Genomic DNA, 25,854 nt, shown 5'->3' with positions numbered 1-25,854 from the left:
CCACTCCCCCATAAATTATCTACACTCTCGATGGTTGAATACTTCTCTGACGAAGATTTAGTTTTCTGGAAAAATATCCAATGGGCCTTTCTATCCTTTAGTTGTCTTCTTGTAACAGTATACCACCAATGTCCACATCAGTCACATAAACTGCCACCTTAAATTGCCCAGCACAATTCAGTGTTGCCAACATTGGTGCGGTGATGACATAATTTTCAGATTAGACCATAAAACAGAGGACCATAATAGGCCATTCAGCCCATCGCGTCTGCTCCAGCATTCAATCATGGCTGATATGTTTCTCATCTCCATTCTCTTGCTTTCTCCCCATAACCCTTGATCCCCTTATTAATCAAGAACCTATCTATCTCTGTCTTAAAGACACTCAGTGACTTGGCCTCCACAGCCTTGTGAGGCACTGAGTTCCACAGATTCACCACCCTCTGACTGAAGAAATCCCTCATCAGCTCTGTTTTAAAGGATCCTCCCTTCAGTCTGAGCTGTGCCCATGGGTTCTAGTTTCTCCGACTAGCGGAAACATCCTCTCCACGTTCACTCTATCCAAGCCTCTCAGTATTCTGTAAGTTTCAATGCGATCCCCTCTCACCCTTCTAAACTCCATCAAGTACAGACGCAGAGTCCTCAACCGCTCTTCATATGACAAGTCCTTCATTCCGGGGATCGGTCCTCTGAACTTTCTCTGGACCCTCTTCACGGCCAACACACCCTTGCTTAGATACGGGGCCCAAAACTGCCCACAATACTCCAAATGGGGTCTGATTGTCAAAATCCCTGACATTCTGACATCCAATGAAATTCCCTGTGTTTTTTCATGCGCTCCGTCAGTGGAGCAGCCAAACTGCTACAATGTGGTATGGATTTCCATTAGAACCCAATGATGCCCAGAAATCTCTTAACTTCTGTTCTCATTAATGGTCTTGGGAACTTCCCAATAGCTGTTGTTTACACATTCCATGGGGCCATCTGACCATCTCCAACATTATGGTCTCCGAATGTGATTGGGCTTTCGCAACTTCACTTGTAGCCAAGTATACCACTAAGTCAGCCTCCTGTAGTTAACCAAATAGTTCCTTTAAATGGTCCAAATGCTCCTTCCACATTTGTCTGAACACCGCCAGATCATCTATGCACACTATACAATTCCTTAGTCCAGATATGACCTTGTTGGTTAGTCTTTGGAATGTTGCTGGTGCATTTTTCACTGATACAGACCATTAGAACATAGAACATAACAGTGCAGTACAGTTCCTTCGGCCCTCGATGTTGCGCCGACCTGTGAAACCACTCTAAAGCCCATCTACACTATTCCCTTATCGTCCATATGTCTATCCAATGACCATTTGAATGCCCTTAATGTTGGCGAGTCCACTACTGTTGCAGGCAGGGCATTCCATGCCCTTACTACTCTCTGAGTAAAGAACCTACCTCTGACATCTGTCCTATATATATCTCCCCTCAATTTAAAGCTCTGTCCCCTCGTGCTAGATATCACCATCCGAGGAAAAAGGCTCTCACTGTCCACCCTATCCAATCCTCTGATCATCTTGTCTGCCTCAATTAAGTCACCTCTTAACCTTCTTCTCTCTAACCAAAACAGCCTCAAGTCCCTCAGCCTTTCCTCATAAGATCTTCCCTCCATACCAGGCAACATTCTGATAAATCTCCTCTGCACCTTTTCCAATGCTTCCACATCCTATAATGCGGCGACCAGAATTGCACGCAATACTCCAAATGCAGCCGCACCAGAATTTTGTACAGCTGCAACATGACCTCATGGCTCCAAAACTCAATCCCTCTACCAAGAAAAGCTAACACACCGTACGCCTTCTTAACAACCCTCTCAACCTGGGTGGCAACTTTCAGGGATCTATGCACATGGACACCAAGATCTCTCTGCTCATCTACACTGCCAAGAATCTTACCATTAGCCCAGTATTCTGTCTTCCTGTTATTCCTTCCAAAATGAATCACCTCACACTTTTCTGCATTAAACTCCATTTGCCACCTCTCAGCCCAGCGCTGCAGCTTATCTATGTCCCTCTGTAACTTGTAACATCCTTCCGCACTATCCACAACTCCACCGACTTTAGTGTCACCAGCAAATTTACTCACCCATCCTCCTACGCCCTCCTCCAGGTCATTTATAAAAATGACAAACAGCAGTGGCCCCAAAACAGATCCTTGTGGTACACCACTAGTAACTGGACTCCAGTCTGAACATTTCCCATCAACCACCACCCTTTGTCTTCTTCCAGCGAGCCAATTTCTGATCCAAACTGCTAAATCACCCTGAATCCCATGCCTCCGTATTTTCTGCAGTAGCCTACCATGGGGAACCTTATCAAACGCTTTACTGAAATCCATATACACCACATCAACTGCTTTACCCTCATCCACCTGTTTGGTCACCTTTTCAAAGAACTCAATAAGGTTTGTGAGGCACGGCCTACCCTTCACAAAACCGTGTTGACTATCTCTAATCAAATTATTCCTTTCCAGATGATTATACATCCTATCTCTTATAAACCTTTCCAAAACTTTGCCCACAACAGAAGTAAGGCTCACTGGTCTATAGTTACCGGGGTTGTCTCTACTCCCCTTCTTGAACAAGGGGACAACATGTGCTATTCTCCAGTCTTCTGGCACTATTCCTGTAGACAAAGATGACTGAAAGATCAAAGCCAAAGGCTCAGCAATCTCCTCCCTAGCTTCCCAGAGAATCCTAGGATAAATCCCATCCGGCCCAGGGAACTTATCTATTTTCACACTTTCCAAAATTGCTAACACCTCCTCCTTACGAACCTCAAGCCCTTCTCGTCTAGTAGCCTGAATCTCAGTATTCTCCTTGACAACATTGTCTTTTTCCTGTGTGAATACTGACGAAAAATATTAATTTAGCACCTCTCCTATCTCCTCGGACTCCACGCACAACTTCCCACTACTGTCCTTGACTGGCTCTACTCTTACCCTAGTCATTCTTTTATTCCTGACATATCTATAGAAAGCTTTAGGGTAATGCCTGATCCTACCTGCCAAAGACTTCTCATGTCCCCTCCTGGCTCTTCTTAGCTCTCTCTTTAGGTCCTTCCAAGCTAACTTGTAACTCTCGAGCGCCCGAACTGAACCTTCATGTCTCATCTTTACCTAAGCCTCCTTCTTCCTCTTGCCAAGTGTTTTGACTGCTTTAGTAAACCACGGTTCCCTTGCTCGACCACTTCCTCCCTGCCTGACAGGTACATACTTATCAAGGACACGCAGTAGCTGTTCCTTGAACAAGCTCCACATTTCCATTGTGCCCATCCCCTGCAGATTTTCTCTCCATCCGATGCATCCTAAGTCTTGCCTTATTGCATCATACTAGCCTTTCCCCCAGATATAACTCTTGCCCTGCTGTATATACCTATCCCTTTCCATCACTAAAGTAAATGTAATCGAATTGTGGTCATGATCACCAAAGTGCTCACCGACCTCCAATTCTAACACCTGTCCTGGTTTATTACCCAGTACCAAATCCAATATGGCCTCGCCTCTCGTTGGCCTATCTACATACTGTGTCAGGAAACCCTCCTGCACACATTGGACAAAACCGAACCCATCTAAAATACTCGAACTATAGCATTTCCAGTCAATATTTGGAAAGTTAAAGTCCCCCATAACAATTACCCTGTTGCTTTCGCTCCTATCCAGAATCATCTTTGCAATCGTTTCCTCTACATCTCTTGAACTTTTCAGAGGCCTATAGAAAACCCCTAGCAGGGCGACCTCTCCTTTCCTGTTTCTAACCTCAGCCCATACTACCTCAGTAGACGAGTCCTCATCAAATGTCCTTTCTGCCACCGTAATACTGTCCTTGACTAACAATGCCACCCCTCCCCCTCTTTTACCACCTTCCCTGAGCTTCCTGAAATATCTAAACCCCGGCACCTGCAACAACCATTCCTGTCCCTGCTCTATCCATGTCTCCGAAATGGCCACAACATCGAAGCCCCAGGTACCAACCCATGCCGCAAGTTCACCCACCTTATTCCGGATGCTCCTGGCATTGAAGAAGACACACTTTAAACCACCTTCCTGCCTGCCGGTACAGTCCTGCAACTTTGAAACCTTAATCATGACCTCACTACTCTCAACCTCCCGTATACTGGAGCGACAATTCAGGTTCCCAAGCCCCTGCTGAACTAGTTTAAACCCTTCCAAGCACAGATCGAGAAGGAGTGCCTGGGTTTGTTGACCGGAATAGATAAGTTCCACGATTACATGTATGGTCTCCCCCAGTTTACCGTGGAAATCGACCATCGTGCCCTGGTCAGCATCATACATAAAGACCTGAACGAAATTACCCCTCGCCTCCAGCGCATCCTGCTCAAGCTCCGGAGGTACAACTTCCAACTGGTCTACACCCCGGGTAAGGACCACATGGCTAAGTCGCTGGCTTTGAAAGCAGACCAAGGCAAGCCAGCAGCACGGTTCAATTCCCGTACCAGCCTCCCCGAACAGGCGCCAGAATGTGGCAACTAGGGGCTTTTCACAGTAACTTCATTTGAAGCCTACTTGCGATAATAAGCGATTTTCAAAGACCATTGGCAAATTTCCTCCCCAGGATATTGGTACCCCTCTGGTCCAGGTGTAGACCATCCCGTTTGTAGAGGTCCCACCGACCCCAGATTGAGCCCCAATTATCCAGAAATCTGAAACCCTCCCTCCTGCACCATCCCTGTAGCCACGTGTTCAACTCCTCTCTCTCCCTATTCCTCGTCTCGCTATCACGTGGCACGGGTAACAACCCAGAGATAATAACTCTGTTTGTCCTAGATCTAAGTTTCCACCCTAGCTCCCTGAATTCCTGCTTTACATCCCTATTCCTACCTATGTCGTTGGTACCTAGGTGGACCACGACTTGGGGCTGCTCCCCCTCCCCCTTAAGGATCCCGAAAACACGATCAGAGACATCACGCACCCTGGCACCTGGGAGGCAACACACCAACCACGAGTCTCTCTCGTTCCCACATAATCTCCTATCTATCCCCCTAACTATGGAGTCTCCAATGACTAATGCTCTGCTCCTCACCCCCCTGCCCATCTGAGCAACAGGGACAGACTCTGTGCCTGAGACCTGTACCCCATGGCTTACCCCTGGTAAGTCGTTCCCCCCAACAGTATCCAAAGCGGTATACTTATTACTAAGGGGAACAACCATAGGGTATCCCTGTACTGACTGCTTCCTCCCAGCCCTTCTCACCATCACCCATCTATCTTTATTCGTCGGAGTAACTACATCCCTGAAGCTTCTATCCGTGACCAGCTCTGCCTCCCGAATGATCCAAAGTTCATCCAGCTCCAGCTCCAGTTCCCTAACGCGGTTTCTGAGGAGCTGGAGATGGGTGCACTTCCCACAGATGAAAACATTCTGCAGGAGGAACATTGCACTACCTTCCCTGCCATCCCCTCTCGATAAAAAAAGAAAAAGAAAGAAAGAGCTTACCTGTTATTCACACCCCTTCTCAGCAAGCACTCACTCAGCTACCTCTGCGCCCCGCACGATAACACCTGAGGAAAAGAAAAGAAAAACTACTTACCAGCCACCAGCCAACCCCTTACCTGCAGGCTGTGATGTCACGGTTCAACTTCTTTCTACTTCTACCTACCCTCGAGCCTTCCTCTTGATCTTTACAGTGGTTGTTTTTTTTGGTTAGAGGAGGGGGTAGGGAGTGAAACACTGAAGAAGTGTTTCGGTTTAAGAGTCACTTGCTAACAGCTCCTCCACAAACCACCTTCAAGTTAGGGTGACCACAACGGACGTATGCAATATTCCCCCACAACAGCCAATCAGCAGCTCCGCTCTACTGCCCTCTGCTGGATTTTCCATTGGCGTTACAAAAGCTGAAACTTCCTTCGCCCTTTCGCATAAAGGTACTTGTCAGTATCCTTTAAGTAAGTCACATTTGGTAACAAAATGTGCTTGTCCCACCTTTTTCATAGTCTTCCAAATGAGGAATACCAATCTGACATCATAACTGCATTGACTTTGCTCTTGTCCTCACATCTGGTTTTTGTACCATCACAATAGGTGAGCTCCCATCGCTGCAATTCTCTTCAATTATATCAATCTTAAGCATTCTTCCAGTCTCCTTTTGAATCTGTGTCAACTTTAGTGGATTGAGTCAGTATGGATGTAGCTTAATTAGAATAGAAGTTCCTACATTTACATCACGTACTTTTGTACTTTCTAGTGTTTTCCCACATATAGCTCAATGTGACTGTAATAACTCTTTCAGGTCACTTTGATTTTCTTCTGGAAGGTAACTCAGTAATGTATCCCAATTTCATATCACTTCCTCATTGTGCAATCTAATTTGAGGAACGTCAAATTCAGAATCATCTGGATTTATCACTTCTGTCTGAGCTATAACGACTAACACATCCTCCTTCTGCTTTCATTCCCTATCAAAATACCTTTTGAACATATTAACATGACACACTCTGTGAGTTTTCCTTCTATCTGGCGTTCTTATTGAATAATTGACCTCACTCAATTTCCTTTTGATTTGATAAGGCCCACTAAATCTTGCTTTTAATGTTTTTTTTATTATTTAAATTTAGAGTACCGAATGCATTTTTTTCCAATTAAGGGGCAATTCAGTGTATGCAATCCACCTCCCCTGCACATCTTTGTGTTGTGGGGGCGAAACCCACGCAAACGCGGGGAGAATGTGCAAACTCCAAACGAACAGTGACCCCAGAGCCGGGATGGAACCTGGGATCTCAGCGCCGTGATCGGGCTTGAGTGATGAATTCATCTTTAGAAGTTTAATGTATTAAATTGATATGCCATCAATAAACACACGACGAGTGATGAACGTAACTGAGGCTTTAATACACTAAACAGCAAGCTTCCTGCCTCTGGACCCGAACTGGGTCAGAGGCGGAGACTTGCCACCTTTATACATAAGCCCAAGGGGTGGAGCCACAGGCGGAGGAAGCCTGGACAAGCCCAGGCATGTACAACACAACACAATGCCCTACAATGCAATACCGTGGTTTACCACACTCAAGTTAACCTTTTTAAAACATACAGTGAACATCTTAGCAACCTTTAATTCAAATACAACCCCCAAAGAATACAACACTAAGTAATCCTTACTTTCCTTTTAACATTCATAAGACTTTAAAAAAAACTTTTAACAGAGGCACAACAGGTTTAAATTCACTACTGAGAACAGTTATAACTCTGAATTCACCAAATGATCAAGAGATAGTCTTTACATGGCAGAGAGAACAACATTACACATTCTGTGGCTGACTGCAGCTCCAACACTGAAACAAAACCAAAAAAACACACCCACTCAAGCCTTTCTCAAAGTGAAACTAAAAGCTGACAGACAGCCCTGCTCCACCCACACTCTGACATCACTGCAGTAATAAACACCCATCTCTTAAAGGTACACCCACTGCAGTTATTCTAACTGTCTCTTTTTATTTTATAGCTTTTTTCCAGTCTGTCAGACCCACTCACTGACTTCCTACCTCCCATTTCCAGTTGTGACTTTGCCCCAACTGAGGCTACATGGGACAGTGCTGCCTGATTGGTTCATGGGACAGTGTTGCCTGATTGGTTCATTGGACATTGTTGTCTGATTGGTTCAAGGGACAATGCTGTCTGATTGGTTCGTGGGACAGTGCTGTCTGATTGGTTCATGGGACTGTACTGTCATAGAACATAGAACATACAGTGCAGAAGGAGGTCATTCGGCCCATCAAATCTGCACCGACCCACTTAAGACCTCACTTCCACCCTATCCCCGTAACCCAATAACCCCTCCTAACCTTTTTTGGTCACTAAGGGCAATTTATCATGGCCAATCCACCTAACCTGCACGTCTTTGGACTGTGGGAGGAAACCCACGCAGACACGGGAAGAACGTGCAGACTCCGCACAGTGACCCAGCGGGAAATCGAACCTGAAGCCACAGTGCCATCAACTTGTGTTACCGTGCAGCCCGTGTTGCCTGATTGGTTCATGGGACAGCGTTGCCTGATTGGTTTGTAGAAGTCGGAGGAGACTCATCCATTCCTTATCTTGTCTTATTGATACCGCTCTGGGTTATGACGAGCTAGCCTTATCAAAAATTACAGAGGTCAGGCATTTTGGAATAGCTTGACCTTCTCTGGGGCTGGTTTAGCACACTGGGCTAAATCGCTGGCTTTTAAAAGCAGACCAAGGCAGGCCAGCAGCACGTTTCAATTCCCATACCAACTTCCCCGAACAGGCGCCGGAATGTGGCGACTAGGGGCTTTTCACAGTAACTTCATTTGACGCCTACTTGTGACAATAAGCGATTTTCATTTCATTTCATTTTCTGATCTTATTCATGCTTTAGGTTATACGGAGTCAGCCTTTCTTACATTGTACCAACTAATTGACCAGTTTTCCCATCATGCCATTACTTAATCCGTACAACATCACAGGTTCATGGCACAGTGTTGTCTGATTGGTTCATGGGACAGTGTTGTCTGATTGGTTCATGGCACAGTGCTGCCTAATTGTTCCATGGGACAGTGTTGTCTGATTGGTTCATGAGACAGTGTTGTCTGATTGGTTCATGGCACAGTGCTGCCTGATTGTTCCATGGGACAGTGTTGTCTGATTGGTTCATGAGACAGTGTTGTCTGATTGGCTCATGGGACAGTGTTGTCTGATTGGCTCATGGGACAGTGTTGTCTGATTGGTTCATGAGACAGTGTTGTCTGATTGGTTCATGGGACAGTGTTGACTGATTGGTTCATGGCACAGTGCTGCCTGATTGTTTCATGGGACAGTGTTGTCTGATTGGTTCATGAGTCAGTGTTGTCTGATTGGTTCATGGGACAGTGTAACAATAATACTCACTTATTGTCACAAGTAGGCTTCAATTAAGTTACTGTAAAAAGCCCCTAGTCCGGTGCCTGTTCAGGGAGGCCGGTACGGGAATTGAACCCGCGCTGCTGGCATTGTTCTGCATTACGAGCCAGCTGTTTAGCCCACTATGCTTAACCAGCCCTAAGTTGTCTGATTGGTTCATCGGACTGTGTTGACTGATTGGTTCATGGGACAGTGCTGCCTGATTGGTTCATGGGACAGTGCTGCCTGATTGGTTCATGGGACAGTGCTGCCTGATTGGTTCATGGGACAGTGCTGTCTGATTGGTTCATGGGACAGTGCTGTCTGATAGATTCATGATGTGGACATGCCGGCGTTGGACTGGGGTGAGCACAGTAAGAAGTCTTACAACACCAGGTTTAAAGTCCAACAGGTTTGTTTCGATCCAGAGATGGGGTAACCCCAGGTTAAAGAGGTGTGAATTGTGTCCTGCCTGTCCTGTCTTGACACAATTCACACCCCTTTAACCTGGGGTTACCCCATCTCTGGATCTGTAAAGATTTAATCACCTGCTAATGCTCGCATTCCAAGCATTGTCTGGCATCTTTGAATCTGTCTATATATATATTTCTGGAACAGACCTCTTCATTCACCTGAGGAAGGAGCAGCGCTCCGAAAGCTAGTGATTTGAAACAAACCTGTTGGACTTTAACCTGGTGTTGTAAGACTTCTTACTGTGATAGATTCATGGGACAGTGTTGTCTGATTGGTTCATGGGACTGTGCTGTCTGATTGGTCCATGGGAAATTGCTGTCTGATTGGTTCATGCGGCCTTGCTCCTTGGTTGGTGTGAAATTTCTCCCTGATTGGCTCATTTACCAACGTACCCTGATTGGTTTATGTTGCAGTGCCGTCTGATTGGCCCGGTGACGGAGGTGGGGGCCTGGACGTGTCCCTGTGGCGGAGGAAATCCTGGTTGTGTCCCTGTGGCGGAGGGGGAGCTGTGCGGCCGTGTCCCTGTGGCGGAGCTGAGCCGAGTGGCCGTGTCCCTGGGGCGGAGGGGAGCCTGGCCGTGTCCCTGTGGCGGAGGGGGCCGGCCGACGGGCGGGTTTTAGGTGCCTCTCGCTCTTTATTCGGCCGCTTTGGTGGAGTTGGGTTTGTTTTTCCTCATGGCGGGACGCGGGAAGAGGAAAGCGGCCTCCAGGAGCTCCGAGGTAATAATGAATGGGGGGAATGTAACAAAATAGTGGGATTGTAACAAAGTATCCGGGGATTGAGCAGAGACTGACTGCAAGCTGCCTTCAGATACATTGTCTGACTGATGTTACTAAGTACATCCCACTGAATACAGCTGGGGGTGGCTAGCTGACTGAAAACATTCAACATACACTTTGCAATTAACATTTCGAAGCTTAAAATGCTGGATTGGATTGAATGAGGAGATTCCTCCTCTCCCTTGCCCACAGGCCTTGCCTGGGGCTTTATTCTAGATTATATAACCCCCCCCCCAAAAAAAAAGAACTGAATTGTTTGTGTCAGAGGGAAGGGTAAACCCATCTAATAATCTGGTAACTTATTTATGCTTCAGCTTTTCCTGTGAAAAGCCCTTGCCTGGGCATGTTGTTTAACCTTTTGTAAAAGGTGCCACACGCCTGAAAGGGTGGTCGAGGCGGGAACCCTCACAACAGCCAAGTTACTTAGTAATGCCACAGCATATCCGGGCCAAGTGTTCAAAATGGGAGTGGACAGGTGCTTGATGGCTGTTGCAGGCACCAATGGGCCGAAGGGCCTCTTTCCGTGTTGTACTAGCTCAATGTTCCCCGAAGAATGGGATCTTGTAGGACTGAAGGAAACTATTCAACCCATCGTGCCTCTGCCCGCACCTTTGAAACATCAATTCGTCCTGCTTCACCCTGCTCTTTTCCCCCAATCACCTGACATTGTTTATTGGAATTAGCAGCAATCACTACAGGTTTGTTTGGGTTTATTTGACACGATGTCCAAAACCTTAAGATCTGGGTTACATCCTCCGATTACACCACGCCCAAACTGCTCTGCCTAGAAAGTAAGACCAACCTGTATTTTTAGGCTCCCTAGTCAACACCTTCAAAATGCACGATCACTATTACCTGGAAGAACGAGGGCAGCAGACACATGGAGACACCGTCTGAGTCACGCTTGACTTTATCACGGCTCCTTCACTGACGATGGGTCACGATCCTAAAATGCTTCTTAAAGCACTGTGTGTGTACCTACCCCACATAGACTACTGCGGCTCAAGAACACAGCTCAGACTGTAGGGTGGTTTAGCAGTGGAAGGAAGCAGAATCATAGAATCCCTACAATGCAGAAGGATGCCATCCAGCCCATCGTGTCTGCACCGACTCTCCAAAAGAGCTTCGTATCCAGGCCCAATCGCCACCCGATCCCTGTAACCCTACCTAACCGTTGGGCAATTTAGCATGTCCAATCTACCCAACCTGCACATCTTTGGACTGTGGGAGGAAACTGGAGCACCCGGAGGAAACCCACGCAGACACGGGGAGAATGTGCAAACTCCACACAGACAGTCACCCGAGGTCAGAATCGAGCCTGGATCCCTGGCGTTGTGAGGCAGCAGTGCTAACCACTGTGCCACCGTGCCGCCCTGGACCTTGGCAGCCCCCTGGGTGACTGACTGCAGCCCTTTTGAGGACCACACTGCTCACCCCGCTAGTATGAGGAAGGGGCTGAACATTGTCTGCTTCATCGCCCTGACCAGCTGCCAGGAATCCCATTAACATAGTCATCAAAAGGGATAGAGCAGAATACTTTCTAAATGGTAAGAGGTTCGGTATAGTGGATGTCCAAAGAGACTTGGGGTCCAGGTGTATAGATCCTTGAAATGCCAGGAACAAGTGCAGAAAATAATCAGAAAGGCTAATGGAATGCTAGCCGTTATGTTTAGAGGATTGAAGTATAAAGACACAAGAGGTTATGCTGCAGCTATACAAAGCCCTGGTTAGATCCCACTTGGAGTCACTGTGGGCAGTTCTGGGCATCACAATTTAGGAAGGATATTTTGGCCTTGGAGGGAGGGCAATGTAGGTTTACAAAAATGATACCTGGTCTACAGGGGTTGAGTTACGAGGAGAGATTACGCCAATTTGTTTTTTGCTAGAATTTGGAAGGTTAAGGGGTGATCTGATCAAGCTATTAACAGGGAAAGACAGGGCCGATAAAGATAAACCATTTCCACTGGCTGGAGGTTCCAAAATTCGAGGGCACAGTCTAGAAATTAGAGCTAGACCGTTCAGGAGAGATGTTAGGAAGAACTTGGGTGGTAGAGCTTTAGAAAACTCTCCCACAAACAGCAGTCGAAGCTGGAACAGTTGTTAATTTTAAATCCGAGATGGATAGGTTTTTGTTAAGCAAAGATATTAAGGGATGTGGGCGAAAGGCAGGTATATGGAATTAGGGCACAGATCAGCCATGATCTCATTGAATGGTGGGACAGGCTCGAGGGGCTGAATGGCCTACTCCTGTTCCTATGTTCCCATCAGTCACATGCAAGAACTGCCTCGGCAAGTGTAGCCTTCAACAGGCTTCAAACATCAGTTTGGGAGTGATGAGCATCAACATAAAAGCAAGCCTGCCTACAAAACTGAAAGCCTATTAGAGTCCTGTTCCTACAGCAGGAAGGCAGCAGGTCAGGTAGATAAGGTGGTTAAGAAGGCACTTCTAAGAAGGGATACATACCTTTATTAGCCAAGGCATAGAATATAAGAGCAGGGAAGGTTATGCTGGAGCTGTACGAAATGCTGGTTAGGCCACAGCTAGAGTACTATGTGCAGTTCTGGTCACAACACTTGTGGGGAAGATTGCACTCGCGAGGGTACAGTGACGATCCACTAGGATGTTGCACGGGCTGGAGTGTTTCAGTTATGGAGAGGCTGGTGAGGTTTGGGGTTGTTTTCCTTCGAGCAGAGAAGGATCAGGGGGGACTTGACCGGTTTTGTTTGTTTTGTTATTTACAGAAGAGAAGGAGGCCATTCGCCCATCGTGTCTGCACCGGCTCCCAAAAGAGCTACCTAGCTAGTTCCATTCCCAGCCCCATCACCGTAGCCCTCTAAATTAATCACTTTCTAATATATACCCAGCTCTCTCTTGAAACCTGTCATGTGAGAGTACCTTTAAGAAATGGGTGTTTATAAATGGGTGTGTATATAAATATCTGTAGTGAGAGTACCTTTAAGAAATGGGTGTTTACTACCGCAGTGATGTCAGAGAGTGGGTGGAGCTGGGCTGTCTGTCAGCTTTTTACTTTCGTTTTAGGCTGTTTGCTGCAGGGTGTGTTTTAGTTTCGTTTTCAGAGCTGGATAACTGCAGTCACAGCCAGAAGGTGTGTGAATCTCTCTCTCTAATCTAAAGACTGTAAATCGATCCTGGTGATTTAAAACTAATAACAGTAGTGCCTTTAACCTGATGTGCTTCTGGTCAAAGGTGTTTTAAGTCTTATGGATGTTAAAAGGAAAGCTTAAATGATTACTTAGTGTTGTATTCTTTGGGGGTTGTATTTGAATTAATGGTTGCTAAGATGTTCTCTATGTTTTAAAAAGGTTAACTTGAGTTCATAGAATAAACATTGTTTTGCTTTAAAAAATACTTTTCCATTTCTGCTGTCCCACACCTGCAGAGTGGGCCGTGTGCTCCCCATACCACAATCTATTAAAAGTTGTGGTCAGGTGAACTCCATGATACACTTTGGGATTCTCTAAACCCTGGCCCATAACAAACCTCCTATGGAATCCACCTCCACCACTCTCCCAGGCAGCACATTCCAAACCCCAACAACTCTGAGTAAAGATGTTTCTTCTCATCTCACTCCGAGCTCTCTTGCTGACCATCTTGAAATTGTGATTCCTAGTCACCGACTTATCAACTAGTGGAAACAGAATATCCTTCTTTACCCTGTCAAAATTGTTCAGAATTTTTTACACCTCAATAAGGTCGCCTCTTAATCTTCTCTGTTCCAAGGAGAACAAGCACAATTTCTCCAATCTTTCCTTGTATCTCACATTCCTCATTCCTGGTGTCATTCTTGTGAATCTCCTCTGAACTCTCTCTAGGGCTTTAACATCCTTCCTTAAATAAGGTGACCAGAACTGAACCCAATGCTCCAAATGTGGGTCTGACCAACGATTTGTAGAGGTGTAGCATCACTTCCTTCCTTTTATACTCCATGCCCCTATTTATAAACCCAAGGATGCTATAGGCATTCTTAACAACTGTTTCAACCTGCCTGGCCGCCTTCAGAGAATTATGCACTTGAACCCCGAGGTCCCTCTGCTCCTGTACTCCCCTCAAAGTTGTACCATTGAGCCTGTTATGTCCCCCTATGTTTCCTCTACCAAAATGCATTACCTCACGTATCGGTGATTGAGGTTCACCTGCCAGGTGCCTGCCCATTTGGCCAACTTGTCAATGTCCCTCTGAAGTCGCTCGGGTGTACAAAATTATGAGGGGGCGTTGATAGAAAGAAACCTTTCCCCTTAGTAGAGTGGTAAATAACCAGGGGCCTTGGATTTAAAGTAAGGGGCAGGCAATTTAGAGGAAATGCCTTTCCACCAACGGGTGATGGGAAACTGGAGCTCGCTGTCTGAAAGGGTGGTGGAGGTGGGAGCCATCACATTTAAGAGGCATTTAGATGAGCAGTTGAAACGCCATCGCATACAAGGCTGTGGATCAAGTGCAGGAAAATGGGATTAGAATAGATAGATGCTTGATGGTTGGCACAGACTGTTAGATGTATAGCTGCTGTTGTATAAAGAGTCAAAGGTTCTGCTCCTTTTCACCAACATCTTTATTTCACTTCAACAGACTCTGCACAAAACTCTAACATCACATCACCTCACACACAAGCCACCTGAAGCCTCTTTCCATATCAGTGTCAATTATTGGATACTTAACATAGATGAGACAACTAATTGGAATGTCTCTTAACCCATTACTTAACAATCTCCTCTTGGAGAAAAAAAAAAATTAGGTGAAAACAAAATTACAAGAAACTCAAAAACACACACGCAATTTCCCCCCTTCTTTTTTTTAACCATTTTTGGAAGAAAAGAAAAGTCACAGAAACAGGCGCCCTTCATTAACAATATCTAAAAGTTTCTGTGAGCTAGCCCCTCTTTTTGTAAAACATTCTGACAATTGATAGCTACTGTCGACCCATTTAATTTTTGCTATTTCCCCTCTGTCCAACATCTGCTTTAAACTTGCGATGTCTATCCTTACCCTTTTTTCATTGACACTTTTTGTAGAGTGCACATTTTCCCACAGGGATTTATTGTCATTGTGACATTCAATAGGTATATTACCCAAATCCCCTAATCCCAAAATTTCTGTCAATATCTGACATATATAAAAGGCCATATCCACCGCCTCTACAAGGCTTAACGTCTCAGCAGCCAAAGTGCTTTTGACCACTCTCCTTATTTTCTTTGTTTCCCACACAAGAGGGCAACATTTACCATTGTTCCCCAAAAGGAAAATTATAAAACTGCCTGCGCTTGAAGCCCCATCACATAAATTTGCATAGGACGCATCGCTATAAACTATGAGTTTCAAGTGCCTAAGGTCACCTAAAACCAGGACCCTCAAAACACACTCCTGCATTTTTAGTTTGACCAACGCTTTATTTGCTCTTATTATGTCTTCCACTTTGGGATCATTCATTTTTGTACTCAACTCTAAGACATCAAAACTCATGTCCGGTCTAGTCTGTCTACCTAACCAATTCAGTTGCCCAATTGAACTTCGCAGTTGCTCTTTTTCCATCTTTGAAACCATTGCGTCTTTTTGTGAAACCTGGCCACGGCTAATTGCCATTGGGCTGATGCTTTCCAAATAAGATTGCTGATGTAAAGTTGCCCCTAACTTAGTCTGTCCAATTTCCAGTCCAATATATTTAAATGCACCGGAAGCCTGACTTCCAACCCTGAATTCTTTCCCCAAACCAGAGATTACAATAGCTTCGAAATCACTAGTCCCACCCCACCAAAAATCATCGACATGCATCATAAAGATGCCAGAAAGATTTCCTTTATAGTGCCAGTAAAACATTGCCGGATCTGCTTTCAACTGGCAACGGTCTAACTTTAGCAAAACTGACCTTACCATAAGACCATAAGACATAGGAGCGGAAGTAAGGCCATTCGGCCCATCGAGTCCACTCCACCATTCAATCATGGCTGATTTCAACTCCATTTACCCGCTCTCTCTCCATAGCCCTTAATTCCTCGAGAAATCAAGAATTTATCAACTTCTGTCTTGAAGACACTCAACGTCCCGGCCTCCACCGCCCTCTGTGGCAATGAATTCCACAGACCCACCACTCTCTGGCTGAAGAAATTTCTCCTCATCTCTGTTCTAAAGTGACTCCCTTTTATTCTAAGGCTGTGCCCCCGGGTCCTAGTCTCCCCTGCTAATGGAAACAACTTCCCTACGTCCACCCTATCTAAGCCATTCATTATCTTGTAAGTTTCTATTAGATCTCCCCTCAACCTCCTAAACTCCAATGAATATAATCCCAGGATCCTCAGATGTTCATCGTATGTTAGGCCTACCATTCCTGGGATCATCCGTGTGAATCTCCGCTGGACCCGCTCCAGTGCCAGTATGGCCTTCCTGAGGTGTGGGGCCCAAAATTGCTCACAGTATTCTAAATGGGGCCTAACTAATGCTTTATAAAGCTTCAGAAGTACATCCCTGCTTTTATATTCCAAGCCTCTTGAGATAAATGACAACATTGCATTTGCTTTCTTAATTACGGACTCAACCTGCAAGTTTACCTTTAGAGAATCCTGGACTAGGACTCCCAAGTCCCTTTGCACTTCAGCATTATGAATTTTGTCACTGTTTAGAAAATAGTCCATGCCTCTATTCTTTTTTCCAAAGTGCAAGACCTCGCACTTGCCCACGTTGAATTTCATCAGCCATTTCTTGGACCACTCTCCTAAACTGTCTAAATCTTTCTGCAGCCTCCCCACCTCCTCCATACTACCTGCCCCTCCACCTATCTTTGTATCATCGGCAAACTTAGCCAGAATGCCCCCAGTCCCGTCATCTAGATCGTTAATATATAAAGAGAACAGCTGTGGCCCCAACACTGAACCCTGCGGGACACCACTCGTCACCGGTTGCCATTCCGAAAAAGAACCTTTTATCCCAACTCTCTGCCTTCTGCCTGACAGCCAATCGTCAATCCATGTTAGTACCTTGCCTCAAATACCATGGGCCCTTATTTTACTCAGCAGTCTCCCGTGAGGCACCTTAAAAAGGCCTTTTGGAAGTCAAGATAGATAACATCCATTGGCTCTCCTTGGTCTAACCTATTTGTTATCTCTTCAAAGAACTCTAACAGGTTTGTCAGGCACGACCTCCCTTACTAAATCCATGCAGACTTGTCCTAATCCGACCCTGCACTTCCAAGAATTTAGAAATCTCATCCTTAACAATGGATTCTAGAATCTTGCCAACAACCGAGGTTAGGCTAATTGGCCTATAATTTTCCATCTTTTTCCTTGTTCCCTTCTTGAACAGGGGGGTTACAACAGCGATTTTCCAATCCTCTGGGACTTTCCCGGACTCCAGTGACTTTTGAAAGATCATAACTAACGCCTCCACTATTTCTTCAGCTATCTCCTTTAGAACTCTAGGATGTAGTCCATCTGGGCCTGGAGATTTATCAATTTTTAGACCTCTTAGTTTCTCTAGCACTTTCTGCTTTGTGATGGCTACCATATTTAACTCTGCCCCCTGACTCTCCGGAATTGTTGGGATATTACTCATGTCTTCTACTGTGAAGACTGACGCAAAGTACTTATTTAGTTCCTCAGCTATTTCCTTGTCTCCCATCACAAAATTACCAGCGTCATTTTGGAGCGGCCCAATGTCAACTTTTGCCTCCCGTTTGTTTTTAATGTATTTAAAGAAACTTTTACTATCATTCCTAATGTTACTGGCTAGCCTACCTTCATATTTGATCCTCTCTTTCCTTATTTCTCTCTTTGTTATCCTCTGTTTGTTTTTGTAGCCTTCCCAATTTTCTGACTTCCCGCTACTCTTTGCCACATTATAGGCTTTCTCTTTTGCTTTGATGCATTCCCTAACTTCCTTTGTCAGCCATGGCTGCCTAATCCCCCCTCTGATAACCTTTCTTTTCTTTGGGATGAACCTCTGCACTGTGTCCTCAATTACTCCCAGAAACTCCTGCCATTGCTGTTCTACTGTCTTTCCCACTAGGCTCTGCTCCCAGTCGATTTTCGTCAGTTCCTCCCTCATGCCCCTGTAGTTACCTTTATTTAACTGTAACACCTTTACATCTGATTCTACCTTTCTTTCAAATTGGAGATTGAATTCTACCATATTATGATCACTGCCTCCTAAGTGCTCCCTTACTTTAAGATCTTTAATCAAGGCTGGCTCATTACATAACACTAAGTCCAGAATGGCCTGTTCCCTCGTGGGCTCCATCACAAGCTGTTCCAAAAAGCCCTCCTGTAAACATTCAATGAATTCCCTTTCCGAAAAATACCAGACTCTAGACGCATCATTTAATCCATATACACATTTGTTCAACTTCCAGAGTACCCCTTCTGTGTTAGCTGCCTCTTTAGGAGGACGGAGAAAAATGTCTCCCTGGAGCTTATGCCCCTGCAAAAAGGCAGCTTTTATATCTATAGATTTGCATTTCCATGCCTTTGTGGCTAATAGAGCCAAGGGGATCTTTAAAATAACCTTTCCTGCTGTAGGTGAATCTACCCTTAAATCCTGATCTTCTAAGTTTTCTTCAAATCCCCTTGCCTTTGCCTTATAAGTTCCATCCGGAAGAACCTTTTCCATGCAAATCCATCTTAGGGATAGAGCTCTTTGTCCCCCTATTCAGTACTTCCGTGTACACCCCAAATTCACTCCAATATGCAGTTCTTGCTGTTTGGCATGATAACTTTTTCATCTAATTTATTGGAAGCCACCAAAATCTCACGTGAATGTGGGCTTCTACTTCTATTAGTATTCATAGTCTTACTCATGTTCTGAAACCTTGATAAACTACGTCCCCTCTCCCGTCTGGTATCTCGTTCTGTACTGCTACTGATTGATCTTTCCCTTCTGCTGTGGGATGTCCTTTCAATAGTTCTCGACCTTTTCCTGCAGACCTGTTCACTGTCCGATGTACTATCTGAACTGGCACTGCATTTCTGTGCCCTCCATTTTTGAACTTTGTGTTCGTAAGCCATTGTCTTGACTCCTTCCCCTGAATGCTGTCCATTCAACCAATGTTTATACTTTCCAGTGGCCTTCCCTGCTCTACTAATAACAGTTGCATCCTTCCATTGACTAGACCCTTCAGGCAAGTATGTCACTTTTGGACCAACTTTTGGCAATTGTCCTTTTGGAAAAATGGCCTGTTCTAATTCATCAGAAGTGTTGTGTTCCTCGACAGAAACCCTGTCGAGATCAGTTAATTGGTCCTCATAGTTCTGTAACACTTGCGTACCAGATGACCCTGGTTCCTCGCTCTGTCTAAATTTGAAAATTTGTAGTCTGTACCCATTGTGCTTGATGAATGTACTCTAACAGTTTGATCGTCATGTTGCAAAATAATTGTTTTGCCATCTATGCCTATGATCTTCCCTGGGCCTTTCCATTCATTAAAATTGTCTCTCTTATAGTATATTATGTCTCCTTGCTGAAAAACGGTATTTGATAGCCGTACAATATGCCTTAAAGCTCTGCGAATTCTTTCAGAGACTTCTGCTTCCAAAAAGGCTTTTCTACTGCTATGTAATGTATTTAAATGCTCAGCAAAGGCAGAGCTAATTGTAGTCCCTTCCCAAACTGGAGCTGGTCATCCAAAATGGACGGAATTTTAGGATTTCTACCAAACACTAATTGATAGGGACTATAGGCCCCAACCATCTGCAATGAATTTTTTGCATGTACCGCCCATGTTAAAGCTGAATTTAGCCTGCAATTCAGTCTTCTGAATCATTCACTTGATACAACATCCGTGCTAATGAAATGATTCACTCCTTCATCAGAGCCATCGGAATTGAATGTTTCCCTAGCAACGTTTTTTAAAACTTCTGTCATCTGATCGAATAAGGTATCCTTATCCGCAAACTGAACTCCTGTCAAAACCAGGAGCGTATCCATGTTGCTCACTCTAGCACAGTCAAGTAATTTAAAGGCCAACACAGACTGGAAATTCCAGGTTGCGTTTCTGCAGCCTTTTATATAGTCTGCCAAATTCCATTATATATCTTCAATGGAGAAATCCTCTATTTTACGGAACCGATCAAAATCCAACCATGCTTCATACGCACTTAACAAGTCATCCTTCTTATAGATCTTATCCATACAATGTAATAGAGTCTGCAGACCTTCTTCTGAGTCTAACACTTCCAATTCCAGCTCCGAAAACTCTTTGTCCGGATTTTACTGTCATAAGGTAGAGAAAGAGCCAATGACATACCTTGTTTTCTTCTTCCCAATGTGGACCTTAGTCCACATAACTACTGCACTTCTCCATTGGTCGTACGATCCCCTTTCAGAAAATAAGGGGGGATAGTCCTATACGGCCATCTTTATCCTGGGTTCAGCCATATAACTTTGGGTTTTTTTTTCTTCTCACTCACTCCTTGGTTTGGTCTGGAAAAGTTGTATCTTTCAACCCTTCACATTTGCACAGCAACCATCCTCTGCTCCCATTTGTTAGACGTTTAGCTGCTGTTGTATAAAGAGTCAAAGGTTCACTTGATACAACATCCGTGCTAATGAAATGATTCACTCCATTTCCACAAACACCTTTATTTCACTTTAACAGACTCTGCGCAAAAGTCTAACATCACATCACCTGACACAAAGGCCACCTGAAGCCCCTTTACATATCAGTGTCAATTATTGGATACTTAACATAAATGAGACAACTAATTGGAATGTCTCTTAACCCATTACTTAACACAGACTCGATGGGCCGAAGGGCCTCTTTCTGTGCTGTAAAACTCTATGACGTCTCTGCATGGGAGATTTTGATTACCAGCCTCGAGGCTCAACCACTTTCAGTCGAACTGCCGTTGGAAGCTTCTGAAGATCAGAAGTTAGGACAAAATACCAAACACTGAGGAGCTCACCCAAGCTGGCATGCCAAGCACCCATGCCACCTTGAGACAGTCACAGCTGACTTGGGCTGATCACGTAGCTCACTCGCTTCTACTGACTTACCAAAGTCAATGTATGGTGGGCTCAAGTCTGGGGTGTGCTGTCACAGCGGCCAAAGGAGACACTACAAGGATAAGGACACGCTGAAGGCTTCGCTTGAGAGTTTCGATATTGACTTGGAGTCCTGGGAGATGCTTGCCCAGGACCTCTGCAGCTGAAAAAACAATTTTAAAAAAAAAAAAAACCATGCGGTCTTCTTCAAAAGCAATGAAGTAAAACTCGGAGAGGAAATCCCTTGTCAGCAACTTGCCCAAAATGCAGTCGCCTGTGGCACGCTGCCATATCAGCAGCACAACCTTCTGGTCACAGATAGGACCTCTGTACCCACCCTACCAGGCAATCCCACATGATGAACGTGGTCATCTACACCTCGAAGGGCAAAGAGAACTTTCCCGCGAGGTCACAGAATCACAGAATTTACAGTGCAGAAGGAGGCCATTCAGCCCACCGAGTCTGCACTGGCCCTTGGAAAAGAGCACCCTACCTAAGCCCACACCTCCACCCTATTCCGACACTTCCACCCTATCCCCGTAACCCCAGCTTACCTATTTTTGGACACGAAGGGCAATTTAGCACGGCCAATTCATCTATCCCTGCACATCTTTGGACTGTGGGAGGAAACAAGAGCACCCGGAGGAAACCCACGCAGACACAGGGGGAACGTGCAGATTCCGCACAGACAGTGACCCAAGCCGGGAATCGAACCTGGGATCCTGGCTCTGTGAAGCCATTGTGCTACCGTGCCGCCCACTGGCACCATCGGTGTCGAGATGCTGCAAGTCCATCTTGTCGGAGGTTTCCTCCTGCCCTGGAAATGGTTCCTGTGCCCCAGGAATCTCAAGATTTCTATTTTGTATTTGATATTTTAATTCATTGGGAGTGATCCAATAAAAAATCTGATCCAATATTTTTTGGGGCTGTTAATGCTGGAATTAATTTCATTCCCAGTCTGCGCTCCAAATTTTCTCAAATTATTTTGTTTCTTCTATTTCTCCTCAGTCGAAGAATCCAGTAGCTGAAGACGGTAAGAAGAACCGAGGAGACAACGCTGGCATCCCTGAGGAAGTGCGACGGGACGTTCAGGATCTCTACAAGCTTCAAATGCCGGAAGATTTTTATCACTTCTGGGAATTCTGCGAGAAGCTAAATCCGGAGAATCCATGCGGTATGTGGCACACCCACCCCCCACCCATCCCTGTGCAACTTGCCCTGCCTGACTGATTGATTATATGAGGATTATAGAAACTTGCAGCATAGAAGGAGGCTATTCGGCCCATTGTATCTGTGCTGGCTTTTTGCAGTGATGTCATGCTTAGGTCCTTGACCCTGTAAGTTCCACATCCTCAAGCGTTTGCCCCTCCCCTCCACAGCCACCCCTTCTAATCTTATTTATGGAATCCGCTTCTGCTAACTTTTCAGAGAAATGTTCTAATGCCCACTAACTCCAGTGAACAGTATCTTCCACCAGCACGGCAGCACAGTAGTTAGCACTTCTGCCTCACCGCACCAGGGACCCGGGTTCAATTCCGGCCTCGGGTGACTGTCTGTGTGGAGTTTGCACTTTCTCCCCGTGTCTGCGTGGGTTTCCTCCGGGTGCTCCGGTTTCCTCCCACAGTTTACAGAATGGGCGAGTTAGGTGGATTGGCCACGCCTTAGTGTCCAAAACGTTATTGTTTACTGGGTTTTGAGGATAGGGTGGGGGCTTGGGCCCAGGTGGGTTGCTCTTTCCAAGGAGCGATGCAGACTCGATGGGCCGAATGGCCTCCTTCTACACTGTAGGGAGTCTATGATTCTCCTCCAACCCCATTTTGTTTTATATCTACGACCTCTAATCGTTGACCCACCCACCAATGCTGTAATGAAAACCTCTCATTGCCTGTGGAAACGTCTATTAGGACCCTTGTAATTCCAGGTCATTTATTATACCCTTTTTGTTTTTTGCTACAGAACCTTCTCACCTACCTGTCTGTCCTCCCTCGGATGGACATACAGTCAATGGTACCATTGGCGCTATCCTAAGATGCCATGTGCTGTGGCGTGACTGATTTTGGGGGGCGGTGGTGATGAGGAGGGCTATTATAATTAGCCCCCGAGCCCTTCAGTGTAAGAAAGGTCAACAATTAGATTGAACACCTTTTGTTGAGACTGTCATTGCACAGACTCTTCCCGTCTTTCCCCCCCTCCCTATCCCCCACCAGTTGGGCTGGAGGTATATGCACGTGGACAAGATCGTACTGAAGCCCCGTGCAGCTGAATAGCCTGTTAATACCGGTTGCCGAGTTGAATACAAAGTACTTGAGGAGTAACTGTGGTCATGCAGGAAATGGAGCAGACGCTTGACGTACAGCAAGCTCCCAGAAACAGCATTGACGAGGTAATCATTTTTTTCACGAAGCTGGTTGAGGGACAAGTATTGGCCACTTGACAGCCAGGGAAGACTCCCCTCCTACTCTTCCTTGAAGTCCGAGACATGGGACCTTTTACTTTCACCCGAGTGGGGAGGCAGGACCTCGGCTCAATGTTTCACCCGAAAGGCAGCACCTCCGGCAGTGCAGAACTCCTTTCAACACTCTCGTTGGGGTGTCGAGCCAGGGGTTTTGTGCCCAGGTCCTGGAGTGGGACTTCTCCCATATGCAATCTTGCCACTCAAAAGTAAAGAGTGCTGCCCACTGAGTCACTGACACTTAACTAAGGAGGCATCAAGCTCACTCCCACCCTGCAGTTAATGCCTTCTCGGGAGGGTATGGTGGAAGAATTCAGTTTCTGATCTAAATTGTTGCTTGTCTTTTTTGTTTCCAATAGAAGCACTGAACTTGAGCCTTGGGCTGCGACTTGTTGGACCTTTTGATATTCTAGCAGGAAAACCTAAAGGAACAAAAAATCCACAGCCTAATTACCTGCTGCACTGGCGCTACTTCTACGACCCCCCTGAATTTCAGACAGTCATCAATGGAGACTCGGAAACGCAGTATCACCTTGGCTATTTCAGGTAAGTGAGGCACAGACACGTTACTGGTGGGGAGGTGTGGGGGTCAGTGAAAGAACGCCGATATAATTTTCAAGTCAGGGTGGTGAGTGACTTGGAGGGGGACCTCCAGGTGGTGGGGTTCGCAGGTACCTGCTGCCCTTGTCCTTCTAGATAGTAGCAGTTGTGGGTTGTGGAAAGTGCTGCCTAAAGAGCCTTGGTGAGTTCCTGCAGTGCAGCCTGTAGATGGTACACACGGCTGCCACTGTGCGTCGGTGATGGAGGAAGTGAATGAGGGTGTCAATCGAGCGGAGCTGCTTTGTCCTAGATGGTGTCGAGCTTCTTGAGTGTTGTTGGAGCTGCCCTCATCCGGGCAAAGGAAGAGCATTCTGCTGTGACTTGTAGATGGTGCGCAGGCTTTGGGGAGTCGGGAGGTGAGTTACTAGCCGCAGGATTCCTAGCCTCTGACCTACTCTTGCAGCCATAGTATTGGTATGGCTGATCCACACTTTGGTGACTGTTTTATATGTGGTCGTTACAGGGATACGCCAGAAGAACTGCCGGTGTTCGTCGGGGCAAACGTGGCCAAGAATGGCTGCTCAATAGCTCAGATGGGAGACAACTTGTTCAGTGCAGTAAAGTAAGTAATGTTTCCGTTTCTTTGCCACTGTACACGCTGAGGCGGTATAAAACGTAAAGGTGGATGGCGGTTGGCAAATTGCTAAAATTTAGTTTGAGGAACAGAATGCAATAACCTCTTTAATGGGTAGCACTATCGTTTCGAAGTCAGAAGATCACACATTCAAGCCCGACTCCAGAGAATCTAGACTGTTCACCAGTCCAGTGCTGAAGGAGCACTGCGGGGTCAGAGGTACCGCCTTTCAGCTGAGACACGAAAACAAGGCCCTGCCTGTCCTCACCGGTGGACTCACACGATCCCACGACACTGTTTCAAAGAGCAGCTCAGCTCTCCCTGGTGTCTTGGCCGATATTTATTGCTCAAACTGGAACTGGTTAAGTGTCACATTGCTGCTTTGGGAGCTTGCAGTGTGCAAATTGGTTACCGTGTTTTCCACACTACAATAGTGACAGCACTTTAGAAATACTTTATTGGTTGTTCAAGTACTTTGGGATCTCCTACGGCCATGGAAGTTGGTAGTTTTTCTCTTTGAAGGAATGATGTACTTTTGCAGTTGCAAGGTTTCAAACAGGCCATCCGATCGGAGGTTCCCATTGAAATTTCAATCTGCAGCAAGTAGAACAAGACATAGAAACAAAGAAAATAGAAGCAGGAGGAGGCCTATTGGCCCTTCGGTCCACCATTCATTATGATCGTGGCTGATCATCAAGTTCAATACCCTGATCCCGCCTGCCCCCACTACATCCCTTTAGCCCCAAGAGCTATGTCTAATTGTGGGCAGCACAGTAGCACAGTGGGTAGCACTGCTGCTTCATAGCTGCAGGGTCCCAGGTTCGATTCCCCGCTGGGTCACTGTCTGTGCGGAGTCTGCACGTTCTCCCCGTGTCTGCAAGGGTTTCCTCCGGGTGCTCCGGTTTCCTTCCACAAGTCCCGAAAGACCTGCCTGTTAGGTGAATTGGACAGTCTGGATTCTCCCTCTGTGCACCCGAACAGGCGTTGGAATGTGGCGACTAGGGGCTTTTCCCAGTAACTTCATTGCAGTGTTAATGTAAACTTCCTTGTCACAATAAAGATTATTATTATTAATTTCTTCTTGAAATTGCAATG

The 25,854-nt window shown here is 45.8% G+C and overlaps 1 protein-coding gene across 1 annotated transcript in view; it reads left to right on the top strand.

The window, feature by feature from the left end:
• Positions 1-9,886: 9,886 nt before the first annotated feature.
• Positions 9,887-25,854, top strand: part of hpf1 (histone PARylation factor 1) — a 33,240-nt gene continuing 17,272 nt past the window's right edge. Inside the window, exons 1-4 of the mRNA XM_072515751.1 lie at positions 9,887-10,092; positions 22,142-22,307; positions 23,945-24,131; positions 24,649-24,747. Of these exons, the coding sequence (XP_072371852.1) occupies positions 10,048-10,092; positions 22,142-22,307; positions 23,945-24,131; positions 24,649-24,747 (497 nt within the window). The 5' untranslated portion in view covers positions 9,887-10,047. The remainder of the gene's footprint in view (positions 10,093-22,141; positions 22,308-23,944; positions 24,132-24,648; positions 24,748-25,854) is intronic.

This window comes from Scyliorhinus torazame, chromosome 9, assembly GCF_047496885.1.
Source record: "Scyliorhinus torazame isolate Kashiwa2021f chromosome 9, sScyTor2.1, whole genome shotgun sequence".
In the NCBI taxonomy this organism is placed as follows: Eukaryota; Metazoa; Chordata; class Chondrichthyes; order Carcharhiniformes; family Scyliorhinidae; genus Scyliorhinus; species Scyliorhinus torazame.
This window is presented reverse-complemented; position numbering and strand designations above follow the sequence as displayed.